The 18,516-nt window shown below is 36.8% G+C and overlaps 1 protein-coding gene across 27 annotated transcripts in view; it reads right to left on the bottom strand.

The window, feature by feature from the left end:
• The window catches only part of GPHN (gephyrin), a 242,589-nt gene that overhangs the window by 31,274 nt on the left and 192,799 nt on the right, over positions 1-18,516 (bottom strand). For 14 of the 27 annotated variants that reach the window (XM_015864844.1, XM_015864849.1, XM_032444763.1 and 11 more), the window contains 4 exons: positions 14,223-14,265; positions 11,130-11,267; positions 6,877-6,969; positions 4,790-4,845 (listed from right to left, as the gene is read on the bottom strand). In XM_015864844.1, the coding sequence (XP_015720330.1) occupies positions 4,790-4,845; positions 6,877-6,969; positions 11,130-11,267; positions 14,223-14,265 (330 nt within the window). Of the gene's footprint in view, positions 1-4,789; positions 4,846-6,876; positions 6,970-11,129; positions 11,268-14,222; positions 14,266-16,596; positions 16,660-18,516 lie in introns of all 27 variants that reach the window. The other 13 variants (XM_015864840.1, XM_015864845.2, XM_015864843.1 and 10 more) reach the window with 1 other exon arrangement.

Here is an 18,516-nt window from a genome sequence, read left to right as displayed (position 1 = left end):
GATGCAGGAAACTACAGACCTGTTAGTCTAACCTCAGCCCCCAGAAAAACTATGGAGATTGTGCTGGGTGAGAGGAAATGGAGAGGGAGACAACATTTTTTTTCCCCACTACTCAGTGATAGAACATAAATGAAGAGCACACAGTTGCACCAGGGAAAACTTTACTGTAAGACTGTAAAACACTGGAACAGGCTTCCTAGTGAGGTGGTTGATGCCCCAAACCTGTCAGTGTTCAAAAGGCATTTGTATGATGCCCTTAATAGCATGCTGTATCTTTTGGTTAGACCTGAAAAGATCCAGCAGCTGGACTAGATGGTCACTGTAGGTCCCTTCCTAAACCTCTAAATTTCTGACATAACCTGCTGCTTGATTTTTAAGCAGATTTCCTCATAATGAGAGACATTTCAATTTCAGTTCACATAGAATGTCTATTTTTGCAAAGTCATTTTAGCAAAGACTAAAATATATAATGCTTTACATTATGTAAAGTCACAGTACCTCAAAAAGTTTCACTATAAGAATACAAAGAATAGGAAGTGCCAGAATAAAACGAGTGATGTGGTTTTAATAACATCTACACCAGGAAGCCTATTTTAATACAAATATACAAAGTCCATAGTAAAACTCTAATTTGACCACAACTACATGAGAAATAAATAATGAAAACAAAAGTCTTTGTGATAAAGTGCAGCTAAAGGAAGCTGTATAAAAATTGAGATTTTATTGCTGAATGTGTACATGATACACATGTTACACACAGCCACTATCAATCCAACATACTCTGTGCATGTTGCATTTATAATTCCCATACAGACGGACTCTATATTCCATATGCAATGCTGGAGTGTGTCCAGGACATCTCAGACTGAGTGTGATTAGCACGTATTTGATAGCTACCCAAAGTAGTAATGCCCAAGCACTTATTTGCTCATGAACAGCAGTGATATACGCTATGACTTTTGACAAAAAGCTGTTAGACATCTGTAAATTCTAGACAGGTGGCCAATGTTTCAAATATACATAGCTGTGTTTGCCTTGTCCATTATTCTACTGTATTTCAGCACAGCTGTAATGTCTGAAATGTGAATATTCCTTTGGAATGTGTGTAATTCAAAGGCTGCTGTATTTTGTTCTTTGGCACAAAGGCACTAGGAAAAGGTTGTAAATGGGTTGTACCTAATTTACCACAGTAATGCTGTATGTATCCCAAGAAATCACTGAGTTTGGATTTGATTGAATACTGGACCTTTTCTAAGCATAAAGGAAATCTAACAGCCTTTGAGAAGAACATAAAGTGCTAAGATACACTGGAAAAACAGTTCACAGTAGCAACATGCCATGGTTTATGTGCTTTCCGAGCAAGACTGATGTTATCTTAAAGTAGGTGTCTAACCTACATCTAAATAAGATTAAAGAAATACCTTTTTAATTGTGTTTTTTTTCAAACAGAATTCTCACCACAGATTATTCGAGGAGCTGCTGATAAATAGCCGAGATGCTATTTGCACTGAATATGATTAAAACTAAGTGCAAATCATCCTGTCCAGTGTGGTAGTTTGATTTTTATGAAAAGAAACATTGCAAAAATCTGGGCTTATGCCTTGGGAATGTGGGAGCTCTTTTGCATATTCTTGTAGGCACATTCCAAATAAGTAATATTGTTTTGAACTTAGTAAATAATTAGTCTATTAGCAGCAAATATTAAAGGAGGAATGTTTTGCATAAAAAATTCACCCATTTAAAATACAGTTTTTCAGCCTCAAGAATGACAACAAATGCATGCATAGGACTCTGCCAGGAAATAGTGCTTGTGGTGATAAAATGCACAGTAAATATCCATTTTTTTGGAGTTTATTACCATATGAAGCAGTTAATTTTTTTGAGGTGTAGTGATGTAAAGTGTTTAAACAAATTTATGATGCAGTAACATTTGTTTTTATATTCAGTTGTGTTGCTCTTATATTTCATTTCTATTTTGTCCTTTGGGAATTTGATCAGATGAACTTTAGAAAGAAGACAGGGGGAAAGACAGGGCTTGTTTTTTCCTTCTGTGCTAGACAGAAGAAATTATTGCTTCTCAGAAAGCATATTAATGCATCAATTTCACAGAAGCTCTTTTAAAGGTCACTGAGATCTCATAGTTACCTGCAATAGGGCACTACAGGATTCTACCACCCTTCACCTTCAGCACTGAGGATGCATTCTATGTTAATCACTGACAAAAACCAGAACTAATCTGTCAAGCATAGCCTCATCTCATGCATTTTCTCTTGTACAATATTACACCTCTCCTGCAAGATTTACAATGACCCATGCTCCTCTCTGTAAAAAGGGTCAAGTTAATGGAAAGGTGAAAAATGTCTGTTTCTATCCATCCATTACAGTTAGTCACAGCTCCTCTTAAAAACTTCTTTGGTCTTCCAGGAAATTCTAATCCTCAGCTATTCAACTCTACAGGAAGAAAATCATTGCTCCCTGCGGTCTAGTTTTTCACAGAGTCTGCTGATGGCTCTTGACTAGTGCTCTCAAATGTGCCCTAACCTCTCCAAAGCAAGGTTGTGTCTGAAAGTTTTCTTCAATGCTAAATAAAAAAAGACTGTTAATATAAGCATGACCATCTGGAAATGGACTTGAGGAAATAATATACAATTCAGAGATTGATACAGAAGCATCCAGCTTGGCTATATGGCCACTCTGTAGTTCTCAGTCCCATTTTCTTCCTCTCTAAGTAGCATTTACATAACCTTTTTCTCCCTACAGGAGGAGCCAAATGTAAACCTATTTTGAACTCCCTGCTGTGAATCACTCAGTTAATTGGTCTGTAACATGAACAGCAGTATGCTGCTGCTGAGAGTGACTGAAGGGTGAAATAAGACTGAGGAGACTTCCATGGCTATAAATCGTTTCTTGGGAAGGAGATGTACATGAAGATGTGTTGGCCCAAGAGAAAACCTCTGACCAATTATTCAGAGGTCAACAGCCTCATTTTTCTTACTTGCCGCTGGGATTTCCAGAACTGTTCTCTTTCTACACGCCTTCCATTACAATTAATCTGGTAGGACAGACTGTCCCTGTAGATACACATTTGTGAGCTTCTGAATTTTGTAGGAGGGAAACAATCTTCCAGTTGCCCTTCCATCCTTACTAAAAACCTGCTGAACTGATCAGAACCCCTCAGACTTGTGGGCAGTTTTAAGTACACACAGCCTCGCCAGTCCTGTTTGTGAGCACCAATGTGCTGCAATGGTTTTTAAGTAGCAAAATAAAAATACTGATGACAGGTAAATAATGATATAAATGATAATACAGCAGATTGCTCTACTGGTTTTGATGGTCTATAATGATTATATAAAAGGTGGTAGATATACTTGACAATCTTCTGTATTTTAGACTGATGTTGGAAAATATAGACAGAAAGACTGAAAATTCAAGGCAGATATAACAATACTGGAACCACTAACCTACATGTTTCTACTATTAATTTTACATAGTTTGTATAACAGATTTATTACTCTAAGTTCACATGAGTATCATTATTGAGACAATGCCTATGCCTCTATAGCATAATTCATGAGGATGGATGGGAGATGCACCTATTTATCATGCACCCATACCTACCATGATTAGCAAAATCAAATGTTGCATTTGTTACACATACACAAGCAGTTCAACTTCATTATAAAAAAAAAACAAAACAAAACAAAAGAAGAAGTAAAAAAAGGTACAATCCTGCTACAGGTAAAGCTTCTAAAATCCGAAACAACTGTTTGAAATGCAACTATTTAACTTGAGACTTTTGCGGTGAGTAGTTTTACAGGTCACAGTGTAAAATCCTCATCAAAGCTTATCCACTGTTTGGCTGCTGCTTACTCCATGTATCCATTATTTCATGTGCATTAGATTTTGGACAGAACTATATGCTGGGGCTTGGAACAGCTGGAGAAACATTTTAGGTTAACCCATGTTCTCTTGAACAGAAGGTATCAGGTACAATTAAACTGACTGAATAATAAAAGTGGTAGAACCTCACACATTCTTTTTTCTATCAGTCATCCTAGTATTAGTATAGAAATTTTATCAAATGTACGCTTGAGGTTGGCAGCGAATGACAGTCTCTACTTAAGAATATTTATATGGCATGGTAGGTCATGAATGGATGCTACCCCAGCCTTCCCTTAAACTCAATCCATTTATCTGCTGAAGAGCGCAAGGACTCTTTAAACAAACAGAGCGGGAACAATACTGCAAACTATACCTGTAAAGGAAATTAAGCTTCTGATGCCTCCACAAGATTGTTCAGATCGTTCCCTTTCTTAAAAGGCTTCTTACAAAATTCTAAATACATTTCAGTTTGCAGGAATCAGTGTGAAATACGCAGTTCGTGGAAACAGTTTCTCGGCTGATGTCCCATTTAAACCCTGTCAGCAAGAAAGGGTTAACTCTTGGTTCTCTCTGTTTATGAACTGTTAATACCACAAGAAACCTTATGTCCTCTAACCTTGTACTAGGGCAGAACATTACTGTATGTACTCCTATAGGACATGTCAGCACAATGCTCTGAAGTATTTTAGGATATCCTTGTTAGTTCCTTATGTAACCGTACTACCTTACTGTTTGAAATCACATCCCAAGGCACACAGCAGGAGGCTTTACAGCTCTGTCCTACTTCCTGCCACCTCCAAGAATACTGAGTCTGGAAGCCCTAGAGAGGCTTGTAAAAATACAAAGCAATACCTTACAAGAAAAAAATACACATAAAAAGAAAAATGAGAAAAGAAATAGTACTTACCTGCTCTCCAGCCTGGGATTCCCCAATGATGAATCGATCCCCTGGGCCATCAGCAGCTGTTAAGATGGACAACACAAAAGGTGAAAGTTGAACCAAAACAAGTGACAGTATTAGGAATTAAGAGCGGGAGAGGTAAAGAGTGACCCAAGATTCTTCAGTTTCATCACAACAGTTTATGGAAGTGTTGCAAACTCTTTAGATTTTAAGTCAAGGTTTATTATTTTTAAAATTACAGGTGCCATAGTATTTTTAACAAAAAATTTCTTGATGATGTGGAATCAGGATGAAGAGATGAGGAGAAATTACATTAATAACAAAGACTTGAGGGAGTTCATGAACTTACATGTATAAGAACGTCCCATAGTGAGCAAAATTTTCTCTATGTGAAACCAACACATGGGTATCACAGATTTTGTCAGCCTGTTGTGTACTTTATTGACATTTCTAGATTCTATTACTGCTTTTGGAAGATGTGGACAAGTGCAGTGGTTACAGACTACACCAAATGGATTTTCTGAAGGGCAATAGGGCACTTTGAAGACACTTTGAAAGTTAAAAGTCAAAGAACTTTGATTTAACAAATTGAAAGCCTTCAGGACTTCTAGTTTAGTCAAACTGGTATTTTTACAGGGACACTAAAGGCATGATTACTAGCAAAGTTCAAGCTTCTGCCTGCCTCAAAGGTCTTACAGTGAAGCTGCATTAGTGATGTTTTCTTTGAAGGTTCCAGTGCTAGAACCAAAAGACTATAAAAAGTCACAGTTTCCATTATAAATGAAGGAAGCATCTAGTTCTCATAGCTGTAGTAAAAATCTTTAAAATATGAATGAGCATAACCTAAGAATGCAGAACACATAAAACACAGGAATCTCCAACCTGTGATTTCTAAGCAGTTGGTACCAGCAATACTGCTTTCTTTGTGAAATGGCTCAGAGACTTTTACAAATTAAACGTTATATGATTTTTCAAGTTTATTAGCTGTTTCTTTGATAAATACACAGAATCATAAAGACAGTATGGCATTAAAACTGAATTGCACTTTTACCTAAGTGAAACTTTCCTGTAAAACAGCAAATTCTTTTGTAATGAGAAAACTGTTCTGGACTACATTTTGCCTTTTTTTGTTGTTGTATTTTTTCCTTCAGGCAATCAGAGAGACCCTACCACTACTTGTCTTTGAATAATGCATGTAATACTACTGAATGCAGTAGTCAAACCCAAAAAATGCACTATCCTCCAAAAGAAGAGAAAATATCCTTGATGCCTTTAAAAGGGAGTTGGGTACTGTATCTGAATTTCAGCATGGTATTACAATGATTCAACAGCTACCGCAAAGATATCACTATCAGAATAATGTTCAATCACATACATATATATTTTAATTTCTCTCTACAGATACTTAAGTAAATATCTTCAGCCATCCTTTTAAAAGGATAAAAACCAAAAGATACATAGAGAAGCAGCTTGCTCAAAAGCATCCACTGGCAAAGCAGAAGATAGATTCAAGTTCTCTGGGGAAACAGCTCCATGCCCGCTTGTTAATACCCTACTGCTCATTTAGATACAGTAACCAAAAGTTTTCTGAAGTACAAATTACTTTTTCTTTTGAGGTACCTCTCTCTGATACCCATTTTTCTAAATTTTCCATGGCAATCACTAAATAATACACAAATAGGGAGCTGGGTCTGTAAAAGTTCAATGAAGTAACAGCTGCAATAAGAAAATTCTGATGAAATCAACAACAGAGAAATAGAAGAATCAATTGTTCAGAAATGGACGTTCTGTTACTCTCATGGAATTCTTCGTGTTTCCAAGGAACTCACTAGCAACAAACGTACATGTCCGTGAGCACACACAGATGTTTGTTCATGTATCCTCTTAAAAGATCTGAATTGAACATCCTTCACATCAGCTGCTTTGCATGTAGCAATGACTCCAGCAATGAACTGGATCAAATCTTAAGCAAAACACCCATAGATGGATCCAAAATACAAGTGCTGCTTGACTGGCAAAACATGGAAATGAACTAAATACATGTTGAAAAGTAGTTTTACTGGCTCTATACTGCATGCTAAAGAAGATTTTACCTCTGACAGCATAGCCATCTTTTACAGACGCTGGAAATGGCGGTAGATTATCTTTTGCATATACATCTTGAGCAAGGACTCGGCCCATTCCATCTATAAAGGAGAAAAGAGAAAATACAATGCTCCATGTCATTAGAACTAGTGAAAAAGAAAACAGAGTGGCAGCAGTGTGCTCGGATAGATGAAACGTATGTGTATGTGAGAGAACATATGAACCCATCTCTCCGGTTCTTGATTTCTGTCAAAACCTCTACATAAATGGAAAAAAAAACAAAACCCAACAAATAAACTGGAATCATTTTGTAGGAGCAGCAATAAATGATCCATTATGGTCAAAACACTGACAGTTGATCTGAAAGCCATGTAACAAAACACAGAAGTAATGGCTCTGATGTGTGATCAGGCAAAAAAATAAATACTCTATATCCTGAAATCTCTTAAAATTGCATGTGGTTCTGTATTTTTATTTAAATATTTTTTAAAGTTTTTGTGCAAAACATGAAAGGTAATAGAAGAAGTCCAGAGGATAGCACATAAACAGTAACGATGGACATGTTTCAGTAAACTGAAAAAGGAATTTTGCAATAGATTAGCTTTGCCTAATTGCTGATAACATTTCTGGTTAATAGAGGATGAGTGAATAAAAGTGTCAGGATTATTTAAGAAAATTTACACCGCAGTAGTTCTAAATATTTTAATAGCTGTTTCAAAAAATACTCTTTTCCTTCACTTAGCAACCGTGACTGATGAGCCATAATTCGGCTCTGCCTCCCTGTAGTGACCGACACGAACCACTTTGCCCTCAGTCGTGTGAACTTTACCTGTTTGCTTTCACAGTGTGAACGAGAACTTTTTTTCTACGATGTGGAATGAAGTGGAAAATATGTCTCTTATCCCTTCATGCAGTGGGAGGGTGATAAAGAGGATTTATTACATTTCTAACTACATGGAGTAGGAGGGGTCAGAACTACTGAAATCAGCTGGATTCCAGTATGTCTAAGCAGAAGCAGCTCCTCTACAACAGAGGCCACTGCTCAGGAGCAAGGCAAAATCCACCTGACAGCATGAAGGAAAGAGAGGGAGTTTTCACTCAGAAGTACTTAGAAAAGTTCTCCTGCCAGGTGAATTTGTGTGGATAACCATGTTGTAGGATATCAGTTATGCCAAAAAGCAAGAGATCTGAATAAAGTATGTTTCTCATTTTGCAGCCTGACAGGAAAATCTACGTCCCTCTGGATTTGCTACAAAGGCAGGAGACCTAACTGGGTCCCTAAGTAAACTGACATATTTTGCCAAGAAGTGCACCTATGTGTTTAGGAACTGTTCAGCTTTATCAAAGTGGTATGATTTACTTATGAGCACAATGTGATTTAGTAAGCAATTATTTATAATCATAGTATCTCTAACATCATTGCACTCATGTACCAACTAGTCAGCCTCAAGTAAATATTTATGTTGCATTTTTGAAATACAGCTTACCATGAAGATTCTGGTAAAACTTATTTGAACAACCAGGAAAACATTTTTCTGATGGCTACTACATACACAGTATGGAAGTTATTAGAAAGCTCACTGAAAGCTTGAACATTTGTGCTGAAAAAAAAACAGACAGACATTTGAATTATAGCTCAGAAAAGCCAGCTTTCAAAGGCCTGGAGAAAACAACCTCTGCTCACAGACACACGGAATCTTGCACAAAAGTGATGCTTCTAATTTTAGTAGGCACGTCGTATCTTCATTTTACTTCTTGTCTGCATGCAAAATCACACCAATCAGAGCAAATTTGAACAGTATGTTCCTGGCATGCTGCCATGCAGTATCTGAAGTGAATAAATGGCAAGGCAGTAGTGGGAATGAATGTCATTAAGCAGAGAAAAATGTAAGAACTACTTGCCAGAGCCTTGTGCATTTAAAATGAAGGTAGTTAGCAACTACAGGACAATCTGAAGCACTTCTTTACTCCCCTTTATGTGAACAATCATTTAAGAAATACCCCGTTTGACTTTATTTTAATTAATTGCAATTCACAAAACATACTTTGAAATGTTTTGATGTCATCAAGCTGCTTCATGAGATGCCCACAGTTTTCTGATTCTAATGCAGAATTGTGAATGACATGAAATGCACTTTTCCAATCTGAGTATTTCTTTTCTAAAGAGCAACTGGTGAAACTGGTAAGGCCTGTGAAGAATTTTGATTTCTAAGGGTATTGGTACTGGGATAAAGCAGCAAGATGACAGGTACTGTGCTAGGGCTGTACATCTTCCATTTCATAAATTCTACAATATCTTCAGTGCGATATGAAAATGTAATGCTACAAAAATTATTGACAAGTTCAGAATGAATCAACAGCAGAAAAGCAGAAAAGCATGCTCTACAGAAGTTGAGAAGAAGGCTGTTGGACTCAGCAAAACTCCTCAGTTCTGAGGCTTAAGCCTAATGGCCTGTTAACTGTATGTGAACTTGGTTGTCTCTCTACTTTTAGTATCAATTAAACTTCCTCTTCTTATCTAGAAAATGATAATTGCTATCATGCTGTCTAAAGACTTTACCTTGTATATCCACAAAATACCATTTAGGTAACTGCATCTAGCTGAAATAGAAGGCTAATTGAGGGCTTCATATCAGACATGGGTAACAGCAGGTGGAAAAAAGCTTAAGACACCTTTGGTTTATGCTGCTTGTGTGAAATGTTTTGTTTTGCAATTGCCGAAGTGTATGGCAGCAGGCCATTATATAGGCTGTGACTTTGTTGAATTTTACTATAATTCCAATGAAGAGGTTTGCAGATCAGATATATGAAGACCTCTACTATACTGGCCTATAAGAATGGTGTATACACATAAATAAATGTTAACTTATATGTACCGTTAATAATTAAATAAATGTTAACTTATATGTACCGAGAATTATGTTCATTTTCTGAACATAACAGATTCCCTAATAGATTTTATTTTAGCTACATTTTTAATTTCGGTGGCAATATAGCTCCTGTTCACAAATATGAGGGCTGCTCCAAAAGTGATGCCTCCTATTTTATTCTGTTGGCCCATGTCATCAGAGGTGGATGTTGATAGTATGGCAGTAGAGCTTGAACCTTCCCATCAATCTTCTGTTACATTTTGTTGCCTACATATCATCAAAGTATGCTACTACTATCCTGGTAGACTAAGTTCTATGTTGATTTATCTGCAAGAAATGCCTTTTCATATGTATACTTCTTAAATAAGCATTCCTAACAGTGTGACTCATTATGTTGTCCACAAAACCTATACTGACAGTCATCATCCACACAAAATACATGTCAACACTTTTCATCTAAAAGCAGCCTAAAGATCAGGCCCAGAATACAGACAACCATCCAAAAAGGTCTAATATGTATGCCCAGGCATACTAAACCACATACCATTATGAAAAAGCAGTATGTAATATGCATACTTCTTGTTGGTCCAGTTTTGGTCCTATTCTGAATGCAGTATATGCATTTTCTTCTCAGAGATATACTTCCTGTTACCAAGTGTGTACACTAAATCAGTCTGTCAATATGAAGACATCTCAAAGGCTTGAAACAGAACAAGGATTTGGTGAAGGACATGTAATCTTTGAACTTTCAGGACAGAAGACAAAATATCCAAATTAGGAACCATTTGTACCTCTCTGCTACCTGGACTCTACTGAGGACCTGAACATTTTCACTCTTCAGGCTTGGGGTGCTGCTATTTTTTGCTCATCACCTCACCTTTGGAAAAAGAGGAAAAAACCCTAAAGGTTTCCCCATCCCTACAAACTTCAGTCTCATTTGTATTTCAGGATTTAATCATTAATGTACAATTAGGAAGGGGGTAAGTAAGACTCTTAGAGTGAAAGAACTGAGTGAATCATTGCAGTTCATTTTGAAGCCAGATGGCATCTACAGAAATCCAGTGTTACATCCAGCACTGAGGCAAGCTGTGGCTTCTTGGTTCCAGCTTTGTTGCATATGCCACAGATTATCAGAAAATTCATTCATAGATTTCACTACAATCCAATCACAGATTCCTTCAGGAAGCACGACTGAGATTAGTTCACATTCTCCTGATTTTGAAAAGAGAATTCTACTACAATTATTGTCTTTCCTAAAGTAGTTTCTGTTGGAGAAGATCAGTCTCAGACCTCTCATAAAAACCACTAGAAGGTTAAGCACTTAAGAAGATTGTAAAAATGGAAAACAACTATCATACTTCTCACATAAAATCCAACTTCATGCAAAGTACCTCTGTAATTGATGATTTCTGTTCCAAGCACTGGGGTCATCTCCAGAACTGTGATGAAGGCCTTGTCCATAGATGTTAATGGGAACGGAGACATGCGGTGTCTTCTTGCTACCTTGGTAATGTCAACAGCACTGTGACCTGAAAAGAGAGCACTATGGTTATATATGCTTTTACACATAGATGTAAACAATGATGTTCATTTAAATCACTTTGCTGAAGTACATCAAGCCCTCTGGGGTAAATTAATTTAGTTACTTATCATGTGTATGACAGACACTGGGAAGGTATTGCATCAAAAGCGAGATTAAAAACAAAAAGCAGTTAGCAATGAATCCATTTATAAAAGTGAATATCCTTTCTTGTCATGAAATATACACCAGAAGTCTTGATAAGCATAAAAGGATCGTTTAATCAGAAACAGAAGCATTTCAAAGAGGACACAGTATATAACACGGTGAATGATAATCTGAAGCTAACTCTGTTCTACTGCTCAGGAAAAATCATTCCATTCTTTCTAGATTGTTTCCACAGCCTTCTGATGGGCAGCTGCAATTTGACAGTCAGATTCAGACCTGCTGAGTTCCATTATGTGTCTTTTTCTCCATTCCCCATTCGAAATCTAAAATAGTGTCCTTGGAGAGAACTTCAATGTGCCACACCTTTGACTCTAATGGTATACAGAAGATTCTGTATATCATATCTTAAACACAAATCACTTTTCTTCCCCAGCTACGAATAAACCCAGATAAAATAAGCAACTTAATCAGGTATGAATGTGAAAATTAACAAAGAAAAGAGACATCAGCACTGTCAGTGTATAAAGGCTGGAAATTTAAAGCAGCTGTTGATGCTGTTCCAACAAAAGGAACTGTAAATAAGGATTTTTAATACTGTCTTTAAAACACTGGCAACTCAGAAATCTATAAAGATTTTACTTATTTAGCATAGATCATTACCACTACTAGTATATGTATAATCATGCTCCACAAATACATATCAATAATCTGTGTGCAAACAAAACATAAAAGTGGACCTTGTTCTGGTGAATTTGCAATATAAGTTAAGATGGGAGTCATAACAACAGACTGTTTTAAGTCCTATCCACGGGCAAGACTTTGTAGTCATCAAAGTGACTGCAAGCAAAGTGATGTTTAAATTCTGATGTGAGTGAAGACAGAAGGATTGATTAACAGAAGTTTGTTTTCCCCAAATAGAAGGAAGAAAATGTGAAAAAAGTTGTTTGAAAACGAAGCCAGCAGAGTATTTGCTTTCTTGATGCTAAGAGAGAACAAACAACGAACAGCAAGCTTTGAAGGATTCTGAAAACAAAGATGAGCAACAGAAGTGAAGGATCTATTTCACTAATGCACAAAGAAGTAACAGATACAAGCCAAAAGATTAAGAAAATGATATTTGTAGAAATATCTTGAATGGATCTACCTGTAACAGGAGGGTATTTATGGGAGCCAAATGGGATGACCTAGAAATACCAAGGGAGAACCTTGAGAATAACTTCAGATTGAGAGGAAATGTTCTATCTCAAGATCTATAAAGAACTACTCTACAAGGAAAAGGCACAGTCTGCAGGAAAACAGAGCAAGGTGAACAACGTACATGAAGCTCAGGTCATATTAGTTTGCAGTGATAAGGGGGATGGTGTTTGTGACTGGTAAAATTTAGTGGGGGATGGCTAGGAATTGATGTTAGAGACATGCAAAACAAGAAAAAATTAGAGAGTAGGGAGATTTCCATATACAGAATGGCTGAATTTGTGTTTGATGGGTTAGAGAAAGGTCTAAAGGTTTAAAGAAAAGGGATCAAGGACACAGCTCTGTAGAACAGCAGAAAAAATCTGTCAGTTTCCAGAAAAAAATGTGATTCTACGCAAGTCTTATAGAAGGAGCTGTCGGAGTAATAAGAAAAGACCAGAAAACTGGCAGCTTAAAGACAACATAACTGAATTATGGGATTCTACGTAAAACCTAAGCTAAATATCATGAGCACTCGGCCACCCTCTCTATCCAGACAACAAGAACAACAAAAGGACATTAAAGCATCTTGAGGTATCATGCCCAGCTATATGCAAAAGTCATCCTTGGTAGAGTTTCTGATGGTAGTAAGGCCTGTCTGCAATTCTAATGGACACTTTACACACTAGTTATGAGTAATGACTGATTTCACTTGGCTTTACCGGTGATGTTCCTCAGCATGATCGCAAGATCTGAAATTGGTCTGCCTGCCATTTTTCAGTCCAGTTGTATTCCTTAATTGACGATTTTTAACTCATGTAATTTCTGTTCCCATTTTTATCACCCTTAATATTTTCCATCTTTACTCACTTGCTTTTAACTCATTTCCACCCAGTACTATCCTACTAAGCAGTAGCTCATCCATAATTATAGCATTTTATAGCAGCATTTTATAAGGCAAAATAATCCTCTGGCATTGAAGCAGATAAAAGTCAATTGGTTGTAGAACGTAGAGAATTCCTGACAGCCCTCTCTCCTATCACCAAAACAAATTCTGATGTATGTTGTTTTAAATATATGCATTTACGGTTGAACAAATTTTAAGCTAGGAAAGAAGCCGATTAAACAGAAATGAAAGGCATTTAACAAATTAGAGACCAGGTCATTTGGCACAAATCTGAACTCTTAACCTTTTTGTTATTTGATTGGATTATCTGTACTCCAACTGAACTTCTGTACTGCATTTCACATTCAGGTATGAAAATAAAAATTGTACATGTCCAGCTTGAGGTTTTAATCATCGTTGAGTGTTGATTCTTTTTATCTTTGCACACACTTCCACACACAGCATCACTTAAAACAATTCATCACCACAAACAACAGGGACCTCAGTGTCATCAGAAAAGCAAGGAGAGGAGAAGAAAAAATTAAAAGGCCGCTTCAATTAAGATGTGAACACTATAAGCTACATACACTTTTATTTTCTTTTTGGACTGAAATTCACTGTCTTCAAATATTAAATTTCCTTTGGAAACTCCCTTCATCCCAGCTTTATCCTTCTCACCTGACCTGTCTTGCAGGTAGCGTTAGTTGCACAACACAGCTATGAAGTTTCAGTACTTACTTGCTCGGAGGATGTTCTCCTTGCTGCTGCACCTAGACTGGACCTGCAAAGAGAGCACACAGTCTGTGAGCTACAGAAGTTAACAAGAATGCAAATACAGAGATAAGATGGGCAAGCTCCTGGGATCTAAGACAGAGGCTCTACATATTCCCAGCAACTTTTGTCCCTACTCTACGAGCAATAAATATCTTTAAGCACAAGTGTACTAGTTGATGATCAGAATCTAATATTAGCAATTTAAACTTTCCCTCAGAGAAAAACCCAAGATGGCCTAAGGACAGATTAATAGAGTAAGCTCAAAGAACACAGTGGTTAAAATTGTTTGTTAAGCTCCAGCTTTAAAAGAAAAACCCACATTTTTGTGTATAGTTGCTATGACAGTAATTCTGATTCTATGTCCTCTGTTTTATGATTAGACAAAATACTTAAATTATCACGCCCAGTGTTAAAACTCCATTATTGATAACGTTCAGGTACTTCAGAGAATTAAACTGATTCTGAAAATATTCAGTAATATTTTTTTGCATAGGCAGATCACAGTTGTAAAACAGCTCCTGTCTGGAGCCTGATAAATTTACTTCATTGTTTCTGTTTGGTTAAAAGAAATGTTACGTTCAGTATGAATTTCATGGTGCAATTCTACATTAAAACACAGGAGTGTGAGAACTTTGACAACTAGCTCCTCAATAAATCCGCTCCCTGAATGCTTACTGCCACTGTGCTATTCCAGATAGATATGACTGACTGCAGTGAAACTGAGGGATTCACATTGGTCTGATATTCCATTAAGACGGGATATTTAGAGTTCCATCTCATTACCATGCAGATTTTTAAAAATATGCTTTTGCAGAGTATCAGTCCTGTAAACACAACACAGATTGAACTTTGCTGAAGCATCAGCTCTCGTTAATTCTCAGGCTTGGAAAGACCTCTTACTATACACTAATACTGGATGCAAGTTTTTAGACAGACTAATTTGAACAGCAATCTGCCTTCTGACAGGCCAGCTGACTGGGCTGGTGACACCTGAATAAGGAGACCTTCTTGTGGACAAACCCCCAGCTGCCAACACAAACTTCACAGGAAGACAAACCACTAAGAGTATGAACTGAATCCTTCAGGTTTTTACTTTAGTGACAGTTGTGCTGCTAAATTTCTGAGAGGAATAATAAGGTAAAACCAAGCATAAATAGCAAAAGAAGTGGAATAGCACAGGTGACACTTGAGGGTGCAATTTTCCTTGCAGAACTTTTGTATTTGCTGAAAAATGAAGGATTATTTTCAGACTACAGTTAGAATTTGTAGTTAAATAAAACTTGTTTTGAATGTGAATATGTATGGTCTGACAGTTAATGAGGAATGACACACATTCAGCCCCTAAAAGGCTTCATTAAGAAACAGCCATTTAAGGCTGAAAAGAGTTGTGCCCCATTTCTAAACCTCTTTCTTCTGCTCCACAGCAGCTTGCCCCAAATGTATATTCACATTAAAAATTGGATTCTATAGCGCAACACAGTCTACTTATTATAATGGAATAACTTATGGAAAGTAATGTTGCAACTTAGAGTGGATTATGGTGTCCTTTCCTGAAGAAAAAAAAAAATTGTCTAAAGAAAAAAAACCACAACAAACCAAAACCAAAACCTCCCTCCTTCCCACCAGAAATACTACACAAGAAAACTGCAAACAAAATATTAATGATGCCCAAATTTGGCCCAGAGTTGTTTTTCCAGATTTCAAAGGTATGACATGGACTCTCATTGGAAGAAGTAAATACTTATCTGTAATTTACCAAGGGACAATTCTGGACCAAAAGGATGGTATAATGATCGGACAGAAAGCACAACAGAGAGAGGCACAGAGTGAGAGGCACAGAGTGAGAGAGAAATAGAGAAGCAGGATGGGACGTGGCAAGCCAAAAGACAGTGTATGCCAAAGAAGACATAGGCCTATGTGTGTAGGACTACTGTATAGAATGGAAGAGGCTCTCTTATTTCTCACTGCAAACCATATGAAAAGAGAAAACGAGGAATGTGCCTGCTGCAAAATAACCAAGCAATTCAGCAAACTGTGGAATGAAACTCAGTGAGATAACGTAGTCCTAAATTAAAAAAGGCATAAAAACAAAAATACAAAACACAAACTTTGAAACGATCTACCAAAATAAACTAAGTGAAATATGTGATCCAAAGGACACAGATTAAAGCTACTAGAGAAGGAGAAAAAATGTTAGCAGACAAAGACAGTGCTAAAGAAGTAAAATGAAAGTCAAGAGAGAGTCTTCAACAAAGTGGAGGAACAGAAGGAGCCCAAACCCATAGCGCAAAGCAATGTTTGCGAATGGAAAACAGCTCCTTTGAGCAGTAATAGTTACTCTCGAGTTGTAGCCTCTATTCCTCCTGAGTTCATCTTTAAGCCCTTCCAACCTATAGTGGAGCTAGCGTATGGACAAAAACAAGAGATTTATAATGAACAGAGCGGCTGAGATTTGCAGATCAAATCTTCTAATATAAAATACGTGCTGACAACGTTTTGCTCTTACAGCGCCCAAATGACAATGGTAACAACAGGCAGCTGCCTTCACACAGCTGCCTACAGGTCATTTTTTTTTAGTTCTGTGCACACAGAGGACTTCAGCAACAAATTGAAATGTACTTTTTGATTTCTTACAACCGACCTAAAGTTTACATTTTATCACTCACCTGATGGGCAACACATGCAGTATGAGATATTATTTGCTTCCCACATATTTTAAAAGCAGCTGTGGAAGAGGAATCCATGACAACAAAATAAAAGGCTGGACCAGCTAGACTTGATATTTCCCAACCTATGCTCACAGCTGCAGAATACAAACCGCGTTTTAACATAACTGACATCAAAATTATTAAGTAATATTTGCTCATTTAATATGAACTTCACATTGATATCCTAAATGCTATTTTAAAATAAAACTGCAGTAAAATATGATTTTGAATAAAATGTACAACTTTTATGGCACACAGAGCTTTAGCTGTAATGGAGCTTTGTATCCAAGGGGTTATATGTATATGCTTTAAGTGCCTTTTATAATAGTCATTATTTGTTTTAATACTTCATTTGTGACATTTACAAAAAGAAAACAACAAAACACAACAAAAAGCAAAAAAAACCAAAACAAAACAAAACCAACCCAACTGTATTATTTTCACAGCTACTGCAAAGTAAAGAATCCATAACACACTGCACATAGTGCCACAACTGAGTGGGGCAAATGATTGGTAATACCGTCATCTACTATAATTACTCTCATTGACAGGCAGTTACAGAAATAATATGCTGTGGCTGTCTCCCCTTTCACAGGGAAAGTGTAGTTTTATTGTTTATCCATTCTACCACCCCTGGGCTCACAGTGTAACACAGCAGAAGATACAGTGGGTTGTCATTCAGTACCATTCCCCTGCTTGGTTCAGGAAGAATGTAACCGAACCTACAACAGTCAACTCACATTTCTTTTTAACCTTTTTTTTTTTTTTTTTTTCTTTTTTAAAGCAAGATATAAATTGAATTTTATGTCCTTTAAGATATAATTTTATCATTCTAGAATGTAGAGTAAGCTTTCTCCCACAGGCTGAGGCATTAAATAGAACACGAAGAAATGTAATCAAAACTCAATTAAGGGAATGGAAAAAATAAAGAAACCTGCCGACATCTATCAATCACAACTGGTCTGAAAAAGGAAATTAAAGACTGCACTGAATTGGATTTATATAAGTCTACGTGGTATGTTTTGCTGCAAATAAAAGTCAGTCCAAAAAAGATGTTACAAGTAAAACGGAAAAAGACACAGAGAAGAGTTTATGCTACAAGTGAAAATCTCGAGCGAAAAATAATTAAAAAAAAAAACAGAACAAAACAAAATGAAAAACCCTTCAACACTTTACCATGTTTATTAGGAATGGTGAGATAAATAACTTACCTTTTATAAGTCATAACAAGATTATCACAGAGTATTAAGTCAGCTCTTCATTATGGGAGGTACAATTAGAAGCCGTTGGTTATAATAAAACAAATTGCTACACAAAGATGAAGAGTTTCCAGCCCAATATGAAAAGCTAACTCTTATGTGAGTACGTTCCAGTTGTACAACATGAAGAACAGTTCAGAACAGTGACACCAAAACATGATTTATCACCAACAGAAAGAGCTCATTTCTCAATATACAGAGACTGTAGGAGTCTAACCCGTGATCTTGATCATTTACGGGAGAGCACACTGCTCTGCCTTTAAGAAAGCATGCAGAATGTGGAACCACCAG

Source organism: Coturnix japonica, chromosome 5, assembly GCF_001577835.2.
Source record: "Coturnix japonica isolate 7356 chromosome 5, Coturnix japonica 2.1, whole genome shotgun sequence".
Classification (NCBI taxonomy): Eukaryota; Metazoa; Chordata; class Aves; order Galliformes; family Phasianidae; genus Coturnix; species Coturnix japonica.
The sequence above is the reverse complement of the archived record's forward strand: the minus strand, read 5'-3'. Positions and strand labels throughout refer to the sequence as shown.